At 62.0% G+C, this 13,924-nt stretch overlaps 1 protein-coding gene across 1 annotated transcript; it reads left to right on the top strand.

Moving 5' to 3' along the window:
- The first annotated feature begins 1,761 nt into the window (after positions 1–1,761).
- On the top strand, positions 1,762–12,168 carry PDIA2 (protein disulfide isomerase family A member 2). The gene is made up of 11 exons (XM_065412061.1): positions 1,762–1,990; positions 4,041–4,247; positions 5,416–5,549; positions 6,169–6,306; positions 6,863–6,979; positions 7,771–7,896; positions 8,620–8,814; positions 9,607–9,727; positions 10,518–10,699; positions 11,568–11,660; positions 12,088–12,168. Exons 1-11 carry the CDS (start codon positions 1,762–1,764, stop codon positions 12,166–12,168), a joined length of 1,623 nt encoding a protein of 540 aa, XP_065268133.1.
- The last annotated feature ends 1,756 nt before the right edge of the window (positions 12,169–13,924 follow it).

Here is a 13,924-nt window from a genome sequence, read left to right as displayed (position 1 = left end):
CGGACTCCCAGGGCGAGGTCAGGGTTAGTTTTCATTGCTGGGGGGTATTTTGAATACTGACTTTGTCCAGCATTTCCACCGCTGGCTCTGTAGTGAGTGAACGAGTCACAGCTCTGGGTGAGGGTGTCCCGGTTGTGTAAGGGGCTGTGCCAGCTCACAACTCTGTGCCTGCCGGCCCCATGGCCTGTGCTCTGTGCTGGGCCAGTGTAGTCCTGAAGGGTGCCCCGAACGCGTCTGTACTGGCCCTTCCTCACCTGTCCCACTGATACCCCTGGCTGTGCTCTTGGTCATTACCATTAAACGTTACCGCCTCTCTTTGACTTACGCCCGTGTACGCCTGTGCTTCGTTCACGTGCCAGCTGGGTGGATGGGGGTGCTATTTACAATGCAGAACACTGCCTCCCTTCCCCTCAGTTACCAGCAGCGAACAGGGGCACCTGTGCTGGCGGTGCCAGGGAGCGCAAGGTTCACAGGCAATCTATAGACAAGGGAGCACGTGGCTCCGGTCCCTGCCTTTGGGATAAAGCAGCCTGGAGAGCTACAGGTCCCAGCAGGCAATGCGGCCTGAGGGCCGTACCCCTCTGTTCCTTAATGAAGCTCCAAAATGGATGTTGTTAAGGACAGTCTGGACCCCAAGCTGCATTTTACCCCACCCCAGAGCAGACTCTTGGGTGATTGCACCCCACAGAGCAGGCATGGGGGGGATCGTTCCACACGCACACAGCCAAGGACCTGTCCTCAGGGCGGGGTCTGCTGGGGTTTGGTCATGACCCGTTCTGCCCGGCTGCTGGCCAAGTGTGTGGGTGCCAGCTGGCCGTGGCTGGCCTCAGCTGCCCCAAGCCGTGTTCCCAAATCCCAGGACTGGCCCCGCACCTGGGAACAGGGATTTTAAATAAATGTTGGGCTCTCTCTTGGCCTTCTGCCTTCGAGCCTTCAGGCTGTGGGCTCTGCTGTGGTGGCTCCCTGCTGCGTCTGGTGCTGTCTCCCAGCAGCTCAGGGAGCCTGCTCACGTCCCTGCAGGGCCCCCGAATCGCACCAGTAACACCACAGGAGTGAATGGCTGTTAGCATCGCCCTGAGCCGTCAGCCAGATCCAGCTCCACTGCACCCTGGGCACAGGTGCCAGCTGCAACTGGCCCCCAGGGCCTCTGCTGCCCAGAGCGACCCAGGCACGTGGACACGGTGAGGCTGAATGTTCCACCTGTGCCGTCTGTTACCCCTGACAGCTGCCCATCCTGCTGTCAGCCCACCCCAATGTACCCCTGCCTTAGGCCCTGGCCATTGCTACCATAGGTTAAAGCCCTCTGCCTGGGCCACAGCTGACCCTATATTGGGAAAGTCTCTTTGTCCAGACCTGGGACACTGCTGCCCCTCCCCCCACCCAGGCCCAGGGCAAGTGTGGTAGGAGCTGCGCCCAAGGGAGGGTGCCAGGGGATCTGCACCCAGGGGAGGGTGTCAGGGGATCTGCACCCAGGGGATCTGCTGCCCAGCCCCAGGGCAGAATGCAGTGGGAGCTGGCCTTTGCCATTCACAGTCCCCAGCCAGGGCCTGAGAACTGGGCTGGAAAACAGCTCATGCAGCCACCTGCTCGTTCCTGGCTGGACGCCTTATCTGAGGCCGATCAGCCAGTAACAAAGGGACACGAGCGCCATGGGCCAGGCGCCACCCGCTCCTCCGTGCCCTTATCTGCCCCCCTCGCCTCAAGAACGCCTTCTCCTGCTGGCGGCTGGTGCACTGCTTGCCTGCTCCCCGCGCTGTCACCATGGGCTGCTCCAAGTCCCAGCTGCTCGTAGTCCTGCTGCTGTCGCTGGCCTGGCTGGTACCCGCCTGGGGGGAAGACAAGGAAGCCCAGGTCGAGGAAGGGGTGGTGGAGGAGGAAGAGGAGGACGTTGTCTCTGATGAGCTCCTGGAGGAAGAGGGTGTCTTGGTGCTCCATCAGCACAACTTTGAGCGAGCCCTGCGTGAACACCACCTGCTGCTGGTGGAGTTCTGTAAGTTGGGGGGGGGAGGGGAGGCAGCTCAGACCAGGCAGCGGGTACCAGCAGCAGCATGGGCCATATCCCCAGCCAGCCACCCAGCTGGGCTCACGGCAAACCCTGTGCGCTGCCACTGAGTAGCCGTGGAGCCCTGGGGCAGGGGCCCCAAGGATGCCCGCTCCATTCTGGGGTTAGGCATGTGCATTCCCTGCTGGTCACTGGCTCTTGGGAGCACTTGCTAAGGGGATGGTGTCAGCGCAGGTGCTTGGCCCTGTCAGCTGCCAGTGGGACCCTGGGCATCTGTGCTCTGAGCGCCAGGGAGAGCAAACAGTGGCTGCCCTGTGCTTGGCTGCCCTTCAGCGCAGGGCTCAGGTGGTGGCTTTCCCACAGGAAGGGTGTCCTGGCCTGAAAGAGGAGACACTGGCTGGTTAAACATTAATGTGCAGGCAAAGCTGTGCCCAAGGCCCAATGATCCCCTAGGGCCACAGGAGCCGGGGACCGGAAGAGTGGCACAAGCAAAGCTACAGAGCCAGAGCCGTGATTAGACCCAGGCAAGCACCGTCATGAGCCTGCCCTGGGCGCAGAGCCTGCCAGGGTCTCCTCTGGGCACAGCTCCAAACGCTCTTTCTGGACACAGAGCCTGTTGCGTTCTCTCCTGTCCCCTGGCTGCAGAGCCCAACATGTGCTCCCCAGGGCCTGGGTGCAGATCCTGCCATGTTCTCCCCTGGGCACAGATTCCAATGCGCGTTCTCCAGGGCCTGGGCACAGAACCGGCAACACTCTCCCTGGGGCCTAGATGCAGCGCCCTCCTCCCCACCATTTAGTCTGGGGGCCTCCACGCCAGTCACTGCCTCAAGCAGCTCCACTGGGAGCTCCTTGCTCAAGTGCATGTGGGCAGGCGGGTTGTGGCTCTGCTCTGGCTGGATGCGGGCATCCCCCACAGGGCCTAGCTTCAGAGCAAGAGGCCGTGAAGTGACCCGCATGGCCTGGCTCACAGTGTGGCACGGCACTCCCAAGTATGGCTCCATGGGGGTCCCGGCCGGCCAGGGTCCCAGCATACTGGCTGTGTGTGAAGGGGCCAGGGCTGCCCAGCTGGGCACTGCTGCCTCTGGTGCCAGGCCCAGGCTGCTCTTTAGGCCAAGCTATTGTGGGGGGGGGGTCACCCTTGCTGGAAGTCTGTGACCCCACAGGGAAGCCCCATAGCCCTGAGGGGGCCTGTCCCGAGTCACAGGCCAGGTGCAGTGAATGGGTCCAGCTTCAGTGTCCCCAGGCCTTGTTGTGAACTAGGGACAGAGCAGGGCCATGGGGGAGGGAGGGGGTGCGTGGCACCAGGCTGAGTGTCCCCATGGAAAGGAGCCATAGCACCCCAGGGAAGCAGAGTGAGCACATTTCGGGGGGTGGAACAGAGCCAAGGGAGCCTTGGAGGCGCAGGCATGTCCCACACCTCAGGACTGGCCCACAGCGTGTGCTGACAGCAGGAAGGGACCAGCCAACACATCACCCAACGGCATGGTATTCCCCCCGACAGCCCTGCCAAGCGGCACCGTCCCACCCTGTTGGGTGGCATAGGGGGCCAGCAGAGAGGGCAGAGCACATGGGAATGAGAGGCAGGCCAGGGTGGGTTGTGCTTCCAGGCCCTGCAGCAGGCTGCGTAGCCTCAACGCTGCCCCAGTGGGAACCCTGCCCTCCAGGTGGCTGTCAGATGGGCACTGCCCTCCTGGCGGAGCCAACCACAACCATTAACCTGCTAGGGTGACAGCTGGGCCAGGCTGGGCAAACCTGGGCTGTTCCAAGGGGCAAGTCTGTGCGAAGCCCCTTGCCCCACTCTGGGTGCTCATGCCATCCCTCTCCCAGCCCCCAGCAGGCCTCAGGCTGTGACAGTGACCCCTGCTGGATTCTGCCCTGGTCGACCCAGGATTGGGAGCGGTGGGGCAACAGAGCTTGTGGTGGTGGAGCCCCTGGGAGGATTTCAGCCGAGGCGGGGGAGGGGGGGCAGGGTAGGATGCTGGGGGCTGCTCCAGGCAGAGCCGGGGGTCTCACTGCTCAGCCTGCCCCTTTCTCATAGATGCCCCCTGGTGCGGGCACTGCCAAGCCCTGGCCCCTGAGTTCACGCGTGCTGCTGGCATCCTGAAGAATGACTCCGTGGGCCTGCGGCTGGCCAAGGTGGATGCGATGGAGGAGACGGACCTGAGTGCGGAGTTTGGCGTCACAGGGTACCCGGTGCTGAAGCTCTTCCGAGATGGGAATCGCACACACCCCATAGACTTCACAGGTACAGCCTGACACTGCTCGGGGGTCCCTGCTCTGGAGCACGGTGCAGCTGGGAAGGAGCCTTACCCAGCACAGCCTTGGGGTGTGGGCTGGTGGTGTAGAGAAGGGGCTGTGGGTTTGCAGTGCAGGAGAGGGGCTGTGTGGGGCCGTGGGTGAAGGTGCGGAGGAGGGGCTGTGGGGGGAGGGTGTAGGTTTGCAGTGTGTGTGGGGGGGTATAGGTTTGCAGTGCGGGGCAGGGGTGTGTTGGGGCTGTAGCTAAGGGTGCAGGGGAGGGACTGTGTGGGTTTGTGGTGCAGAGGAAGCGCTGTGAAAGATCTGCAATGTGTGGGGGGGTTGGTGTGGGAGAGGGGCTTTGGGGCTGTAGGTTGGGGTGCTGGGGGGTTGTGGTGCAGAGAAGGGGCTGTGGGGAGAGTTACAATGTGGGGGAGGGGCTGGGGGGGCATGGGGCAGGATCCAGGGGAGGGGCTGCAGTGTGTGTGTGTTTGCAGTGCAAGGGGGGTGGGCTGTGGGGGGGGGGCGTGTGTAAGGTTGTGCGGGACAGGCTGTGGCTGTGTGATGCAGGAGAAGGGCTGTGGGTTTGCAATTTGGGGAAGGGGCTGTAGGGTCATGGGTCAGGGTGCGGGGGAGGGCTGTGGCTGAAGAGGGGCTGAGGAGGGTGTTTGCAGTGAAGGGGGGGCTGTGAGTTTGCACTGTGGGAAGAGCTATGTGGGCCGAGGTGTAGGGGACTGTGGCTTTGTGATGCAGGGGAGGGGCTGTGGGTTTGCAGTGTGAGGGAAGGGTCATGGGGGCCGTGGGCCAGGGTGCAGGGGAGGGATTGGGGTGTGTGTTTGTTTGCAGTTCAGGGGGGCTGTGGGGAGGTTTGGGATGTGGGGGAAGGACTGTGGGGGCCGTGGGCCAGGGTTCAGGGGGGACTGTGGCTGTGTGGTGCAGAGGAGGGGCTGTGTGTGTGTGTGTGTGTTTGCAGTGCAGGGGGGGCTGTGGGGAGGGCTGTGGGGGCCGTGGGCCAGGGTTCAGGGGGGACTGTGGCTGTGTGGTGCAGAGGAGGGGCTGTGTGTGTGTGGGGGTGTTTGCAGTGTAGGGAGCGCTGTGGGTTGCAGTGTGGGAAGGGCTGTGGGGGCCGGGGTGCGGGAGCGCCTCGGGCAGGTGACGTGCTGCGGTGCTGCGCGCAGGGCAGCGGGATGCCGAGGGCATTGTGCGGTGGATGCGGCGGAAGGCCGGCCCCAGCACGGAGCTGCTGCAGGATGAGGCCAGCGCCCAGGAGTTCATCGCCTCCCAGAATGTCGTCGTCGTCGGGTTCTTCAAGGTGCGGGGCCTGGTGGGCAGGAGCGGAGGATGTGGGGCCTGGCGGAGCTGCCGGGTGTGGCGCTGGGACAGACTGGGTTCAGCATGCTCCTGGGCTGGGTGGGGCGGTGGCTGCCCAGAGTGTCTAGGTGGGGACTTTCCCCACTGGCTGGCAGGGATGGTGCCCACACCACAATGCCCCCTGGAGGCCCTGAGCTTGGCCAGGAGGTGCCACGATCGAATGCCAGCCCTGTGTGCATGCTGTGGGAGGGCCCTCCAGTGACGACCCCCCCCCCCTGCCCCAGTACCCACCTCTCAAAGGCTTCAACACCTCCCCTTCCCTGGTACCCCAGTAGTGCCACATGCCAGCCCTGTGCGCCCAGCCCAGCCCCACCCCCTGCCTGCTGGGGAGCAGCTCATGGGCGAGGGGCCAGGGCACAGTCCCCATGGTGCCAGCCCCCTGAGCACCATGGCATCGTGGCTGCGGGTGCAATGTTGCCTGCTGAGGCCTGTAGGTTCCACAGGCTGCAGCACCATGTTAGACGGAGAGTGCTCTTCACCATGGGACTCTCGGGGAGCTGGTCTGGGTGGGCAGCGCAGTGCCCCTCCCCCCAGCTCAGGGCCTCGCGGGGTGTTTACAGGACCTGCAGGGCAAAGCTGCGCAGGGCTTTTATGAAGTTGCCAGTGATGCCGTGGACGTGACCTTCGGGGTCTCCAACAGGACGGAGCTCTTCAAGAAATACAGCGTCACCCCCGACACCGTCTGCCTCTTCAAGAAGGTGAGAGGGGGCGGAGCAAGGCACCTGGCACTGGCCCTACCCCAGATACAGCCCAACAGGGACATGGGGATTCATGGAGGCTAGGTCCATCAATGACTATTAGCCAGGATGGGCAGGGATAGTGTCCCTAGCCTCTGTTTGCCAGGAGCTGGGAATGGGTGACGGACGGGGTGGAGCACTTGATTACCTGTTCTGTTCATTCCTTTTGGGGCACATGGCATTGGCCACTGTTGGCAGACAGGATACTGGGCTAGATGGACCTTTGGTCTGACCCAGTATGGCCGTTGTTATGGGCCACCCAGAGATGGGCATGAGCACTAGCCCCAGCAGGTGACAAGGTGGGTACGTTGGGATGGGAAAGGCCTGGGAAGATGGGCAGGAGGGGCTAATGCAATGGCCAGGGCAGGGCATTTTCCCAAGGCTGTTGCCCCAGCAGGACATGGCCCCATGGGGTGCCCTGCTAGTGCAGGAGGCAGCCTGGGGCCCTGCCCAGCTGCTCCCACCTTCGGCTCCAAGCTCTCAGTGTGTGGCGCTGCCCCGCCTTGGTGTGTTGCAGTTTGATGAGAAGCGGGCGGATTTCCCGCTGGACGCGGAGCTGGGCCTGAACAAGGAGGAGCTCTCCCGCTTCATTGGCCTGCACAGCCTGGAGCTGGTGATGGAGTTCACCAGTCAGGTGAGACCACCCCCATGAGAACAGCCCCAGAGAGGCTGTACCCCAGAGAGCTTTACACAGACAGTGCGCTGCAGGGCAGGGCTGACGGAGGGCACATGGCTCACGGCACAGCGCCCTCTCGTGTGACAGGTTTCAGTGGTAGCCGTGTTAGTCTGTATCAGCAAAAAAAAACAAGGAGTCCTTGTGGCACCTTAGAGACTAACAAATTTATTTGGGCATAAGCTGTCGTGGGTGAGCAGGACTGGCCTAGGGCACATTGCTCTGGGAACAGTAGGGGTGTGTGTGTGTGTGTTGGGGATTACAGCCGGGGCACTGGGCAGGGCTGGCGGAGGGATTAAAGCCGGGGCACTGGGCAGGGCTGGCGGAGGGATTACAGCCGGGGCGCTGGGCAGGGCTGGCCTAGGGCACATGGCTTGCTGCACAGCCGGATGTGGAGCGGGGGCGGGATCACAGCTGTGTGTGTGTGTGTGGTGGGAAATGAGGGGCTCACATCTGGGGGTTTCTGTGTGGATGGCAGCCAGGGCACTGGGCAGGGCTGGCATAGGGCACACTGCACAGCCGGGGTGTGTGTGTGTGTGGATTGCGGGGCACTGGCGTGGGCAGACAAATGCGCATGGAGAGTGTCCAGACACACTAGGCCTTTCCCGCCAGCCCTTCCCAAGCCCCTGGGGCTGCAGCCTGTGCCCCGGCTCCGTGCGGTAGTTGCTGCAGGAGCGTGTGTGCGGGCGGGCAGGGGGAGGGGAGGCTTCCCAACAGTGTCACTGGGCAGCAAACCCTCTTTCTCTCCTTAGAACTCACCAAAGATATTCGGGGCAAAAATCCTCAACCACCTGCTGCTGTTTATTAACAAGACCCTGGAGCCCCACCTGGAGATCCTGGGCAGCTTCCGGGCTGCTGCACCCCCGTTCAGGGGCCAGGTAACCAGCTAGTCACGTCCCTGGCAGCGGGTCGCTGACCTTGTGAGCTACAGCATGGCCCACTCACCTGGCCTGGCAGGGCCAGGCAGGCTGCTCCCAGCTGGCAGGGCTCTCGCCAGGGCTGTGGGACACCAAAGCGTGGCTGGCATGCACGCACCATGGGCTGGCCTGGCTGGGCATGTGGTCGATTGCTGAGAGCCTCATCCCAGCCCTGGCATCACCGCTCGCTCGCAGCCCCAGCGCTGGGAATGGGAGTGGTTCCTTTTCTGGGCCTGGCTGGTTCGGGAGGGGCCCCGCTCCTTGTGGGGGTGGGGCCCCGGCTCCAATCCTGGCCCAGGGTGGCCGACGGCGGGAGTGGGGGTGTCAGGGAAAGGACAGGCTCAGATGTGCACAGTCCCAGCGCAGGCTCTGTGGGGCAGTGAGGGTCATGGGGGGGGGAGGCACTCTCAATCGCAGTGCAGGCTCTGTGGGGCAGCGAGGGGCATGGGGGGCTCTCAGTCCCAGCACAGTCTCTGTGGGGCAGCGAGGGGTGGGTGGGGGGCTCTCCGCCCCAGCGCAGGCTCTGTGGGGCAGTGAGGGTGTGTGGGGGAGCTCTCGCTCCCAGCACGGGTCTGTGGGGCAGTGAGGGAGCCTGCGGAGCGGGGGGCTCTCAGTCCCGGGCTGGGGAGGGCACGGTCAGGCTGGTCTGGGCTGCGGCTGCCCCACGTCTGTGCCCCGCTGTAGGTTCTCTTTGTGCTCATCGACGTGAACGGGGAAGGCGCCCAAGTGCTGCAGTACTTCGGCCTCAAGAGCCACGAGGCCCCCACCATGCGCTTCATCAACATCGAGACCAACAAGAAGTACCGCATGGCCACAGACGAGTTCGCCACCCAGGCCGTGGGCTCCTTTGCCCAGGCTGTGCTTGACGGCAAGGTCCAGGTGCGCACAGCAGCCATGCCCAGGGCTCAGGCCCGGCCCACCCCTCCTGATAGCAGGGAGGGGAGCATTGCCATTTGCAGGGGTGGGGAGAGCTGAAGACCATGTGCCGCCACCAGATTAAGTGAGGGCAACCCGGGGGCCCTGGCCACATTCCTTCTGTGCCCCGAACCTGCTGCCATCCCAGCCCTAGCTCCTTTAATGCAGAGCACTTCCCAGCTGCTGTGTAGTGCCCCACTGAGATACAGCCACCTCTGGGGGGAGAGGGGCACCTGAGCAGGGGCGAGGACAGGGGGCAGATCCCATCCCGTCTCCTACAGAGAGTCCTTGCTGGGCTCTCACCCAGCCCCGCAGAGCAGATCTTGGTTTCCCAGCCAGCAAACACCAGGGGACTCCCTGACTTCCAGCAGCAGGACGAGAGCTGAGTTGCCCATGCCAAGATCTGAATCTTTGGCTCCAGGGGGTTCGTTCTTAGACCCCCTTGCGATGCAGCTGGATCACTCAAAAGGGACCTTCTTGACCACTCATGCAGACGTTCCCTTTTGTGTGAAGTTTGCCCAGAAATTCTCAGCCTGGAGGGCAGCGAGCGGCGTCTACTGTATTAGGAATCCCGAGCACCCTCCTCTGCGCTCTGCGCTAGCGTTGCAGGGCCAGGTGCGGGAAACGGGCGTGAGGCCTGTGCAAGCCTGTGTGGCACACACACACCTCAGAAGTTTGCAGCCATAGCATCTCTTCGCAGCACTCTCTGGAAGTGAGTTAGCAAACAGCACACACAGCCCCTCCCTCTCTCCACAGCCCCATCTCATGAGTGAGGAGGTCCCCGAGGACTGGGATAAGCGTCCAGTTAAAGTCCTCGTGGGCAAGAACTTTGAGCAAGTGGCTTACGACGAGACCAAGAATGTTTTTGTGAAGTTCTGTAAGTATCAGCCCTGTGAGAGTGATGCTGGGCCTTCCCCTGCCCAAGGCCTGCCTGACACCCTCGGCCAGGGCCTGGTGCAGACACAAGCACCAACTCCATATGCCACCAGGCAAAACTGTTCCGGCAAGAGACTGCCTAAACATGGGAGCTGGAGGATGTGGGCAACTCAGTCCAGCTACTCAGGGCAGAGGGGACATTCCTAGCGTGTGTCTGGGGTAGAGCTCACTGTCTCAGGTGACTTTCCCTTCCCTGGGGAGGCGATTCCCCGTCTGCACCGTTTCACCTCCAGGGAGCCCAGCAATTCCTGCCACACTGACCAATCCCCTCGCCCCGGGGGAGGAAGATGGCGGGGGGTGGCACCTGGTAGGTGTTTGCAGCATGTGTCCCACCCTGCCCTGGCCAAGCTCCCTCACTCAGGCTGTCCAGCTCCTTCGTTGGTCTCCTCCAAGCCCTTCCATCCCTGGGGAGCCATGACCCCTCACACCAAAGGGACCCGGGGAGCCCTGACCCAATGCACCGAGGGAACCTGGGGAGCCCTGACTCCACACACCGAGGGGAATAATTTTAAGTGCCTGGGTCTCTCCCAAGCATCTACAGCATTGCCATGCGTGGTGGGCAAAGGCTCCAGCCGGCCCAGCCTGATTGTGCTGTGTGCCCCTGGCCTGCTGACTTTGCCAGCTCCTCCAATCTCCTGGCTCGGGTGCTGGAGCTGCCATCCCAGCCCCAGTGCTCTGCCCCCACAACACTCCCTGCAGAGCAGACAAGCAACTTCTCTCTGTCATGGCAGATGCCCCCTGGTGCACACATTGCAAGGAGATGGCACCTGTCTGGGAGGAGCTGGGTGAGAAGTATAAAGATCATGAGAACATCATCATCGCCAAGTTGGATGCAACAGCCAATGAGATCGTGAATCTCACCATCCGTGGCTACCCTTCGCTGCACTATTTCCCTGCTGGGCCAGACAGGCAGGTACTGCTGGGGTTGCCTGGATGGGATGGGAAGGGCCCACTGGGATGGGGGTGCACTTGGGTGCAGCTCCAGGTCACTCCTGGAGCTGTGCTGGGTGACAGCAAGGAGCCATTCTAGCCCTCAGCTGGACACTGCGTGCAGCACTGGTCCCCCAGCTCACACAGGATGCAGAGCTCAAGGGGTTCAGAGAAGGGCGACGAGAAGGATCAGAGGCTGGGGAAAGCGAGGAGCAATTGAAACGACTGGGATTGTTCCCTTAGAGAGAGGGTGAGTAAGAGGGGACAGAGTAACAGACTATCAGCTACTGACTGCTCTAGAGATGGTAGATTGGGAGCGTCTGTGCTCTCTGTCTTGTAACACAAGAAGAAAGAGACAATCAATGATCCCAGAAGAGAACAAATCCAACAGTGATAAAAGGAAATATTCTTTCACACAACACAGCCTGTGGCACTCACTGCCACAAGATGCTATTGAGGCCAAGAGCTCTGTAGGATTCCAACAGGCACTGGGTGTTTCTCTGGGTAACAGGACCCTCCAGGGTTATAACAAGACAGACTAAAATAACCAAGTGCTTTAGCAGAGCTACAACCCCTCCTGCTTCTGGGCAGGAGCCACTCGCCGATGGGGTCAGGAGGAGACTTTCCTGGGGTGGGCTAGCCCAAAATTCTCTGCTGGGGGTTCTCGCACCTCTCAGGAGAAGCTGGTGCTGGCAGTGTCAGAAGCAGGAGATTGGGCTGGCCCAGGCCTAGCATGGAGGGTGGTGGGTGGAAGCAGGCTATGGTGCTTGCAGTGAGGTCCTGGGAGTTCAGCCTGCAAAGAGGCAATCCTGCAGCACCAATGTCTCATGTTTCTCCTCTGCCTGCACCAGATGATTGAGTACAAGAGTGCCAGAGACCTGGAGACCTTCTCCAAGTTCCTGGAGAATGGCGGGATGCTGCCTGCGGAGGACACACCGCCTGTGGTTAGTAGAGTCCCAGGGCTCCAGCCTGCCACCGCTTGAAGCTGGAAGCCTGCTGACTCAGGCTGTTGCTTTAGCAAGGAGGTCACTCGGACCAACCTGTCCCACCAACCTTCCGCTAGCCCATGAGCCTGCAGCAGCCGGCTCCACCCAGCCCCAGTGACTCTCCCACCATGGAGAGAGATGTGTCCCTCATGTCCCTCCCCCCTGGTCCCTTGCACCCCTTCCCCATGAGGCAGAGGGCTGGGTCCCTTACCAGGGAGAGCAGGATCCCTCACACCTTCTCCCCCACTGTCCCTCATGCCCCTCCCCACTTTGGAGAGAGACGTGTCCCTCCTGCCTTCTCTATGGGGTCCTGGCCTTGCCCCCGACGCATGCCAGGCCTGCTTGGGGCAGTGGTTTCCGTGGTAACCACCCTGCTGTTCCCCAGGTTCCTGAGAGCCCAGAGGAGCCCAAGGACACAAATGGGACACGCCCGGCGGATGCCCCTGAAAGCAGAGACGAGTTATGAGCCCTGCCCTGCACCCATCCCTGGGACCCCTGAGAGCGTGCACCTGGGACATGGACTGACCCTGCACTGGGCTGGCCTCTCGAGCCCTGTCCCCGGGCCCTGCCTCAGGCAGCAGCTGCTCTCCAAACGGTGGCAAGGCCTATGGTGAGCGCGGCCTGGTACCTCCTCCTTTTGCAGAGCATCCCCAGCTGGGAACAGGGCCATCCTCCATGCCCCCGACATGCTCCCAGCCTCCACCCCATCCTGCAGCACTGATGGCCCAGAAGCCAGGCCCAGCGCATTGAGCGTCACCCACAGCTCCCCCAGGCAGCGACGCCAGTACCAAACGCCTGTGCCCCAAAATCGTGAGATTGACATAAATGTCATGAGACTTGTGGTGGTTCTTTGTCTCCGCTGCCGGGTGCAGGTGTGGGGTCCCAGCCCTGCAGCCAGGAGGGTAGCACTGGATGGTGCTATTGAAAGCTGAGGCCTATGGCAGTACCTGCCTCTTGGAGTTGGGGCTTGAGGAACCCCTCCAATACCATGAGCCTCCTGACAAATCTCGAGCGAGGGCAACAGCAGGGCGTGGGCGAGTGGGGGATGGGCATGTGGCAGAACCAGGATCATGAGGACCTGTGTGAGTCTCCAGCAGCTCACTTTCCCAGCACGTCCCCTGCAGGGGGAGAAAGTGGGACAATGCGTGGATGGCACGCTGGCACTGTGAGAAATGTGGCTGCTGTCCCACGGCCCACAGGGCCTTCCTCACCTTACAGCAGGGAGGGCCCCTGGGCTAAGGGTGAGCCTCCATCAGCTGCAGTAAGATTGGGGCTTATCTCCCTGTAGCCTGCAGCATGAGCTCTCCCTTGGGCACCATGCTGGGCTCCCAGCAGGTCCCCACGGCCCCATGAAAATCATGAGATTTTTTAAAAAAGATTCTATTGTGTGTTTTAGGTCAGTCTCTTGCTGTTTGAACCCCCCTGCCCGTTCGCAGGGCGTGTGCATGTGACAGTAGTGTTACCCATTCTCCCAATGTGCTGGGTATGGTGATTTTGGCCCCTTCCGCAGGAGCTCACCCCCACATCTGCCCCTCTCTTGCCCAGCAATTAATGCTGTCCCCCAGCCCCCCATCAGTTCTGCCCCCACCCAACCCCCCTCAGTTCAGTTCCCCAGCCCCCATCACCACCCCAACAGTTTGTCCCCCCTACCCTATCGACCCCCACCACCCTCAGTTCATCTTCCCAGCACTCACCCCATCTGCTCAGAACCCACCATCAGTACAGCCCTCACCCTCCTCACGTCAGTCCCTCTGGCCATAGTTCAGCCCTCCCAGCCGCACCTCTGCTCCTCTTAGGGTTCTTCACCCTCCCCAGGCCTGGGGGGCTGAAGTGGGGTCCCTCTCCCACATCCCATGCTGGCCTTATTGGAAGAACTGGGAGGTGTGCCCGCCCACTTCTAAAGGCTCCTCCCCCAGCCTAGCAGGAGGGACCACTGGACCCAGGAACCAACTAATCTCTTGGGACAGCTAATGAGAAAACAGGGAGTGGAGTGATGGTCAAAGGTTCAAAATAAGGGTGCCGGATGGATATAAAGGGCAGGCCTTGGGAATGGGGGTAAACCGCGCCAGGTACACGCCCGTGCTCACAGCTCTGTGAAGGAGCCGCCAACCAATGTCCCCGGCGGGCCGTGGGACCAAGGTGGAATAAAGGCTGGCCCACTGGGGCTGGCAGTGGAGCCGTGGAGTCCCACCACATCCCATGCTGGCAGTGGAGTCCCACCA

The sequence above is a fragment of the Emys orbicularis genome, chromosome 10, assembly GCF_028017835.1.
Source record: "Emys orbicularis isolate rEmyOrb1 chromosome 10, rEmyOrb1.hap1, whole genome shotgun sequence".
Classification (NCBI taxonomy): domain Eukaryota; kingdom Metazoa; phylum Chordata; order Testudines; family Emydidae; genus Emys; species Emys orbicularis.
This window is presented reverse-complemented; position numbering and strand designations above follow the sequence as displayed.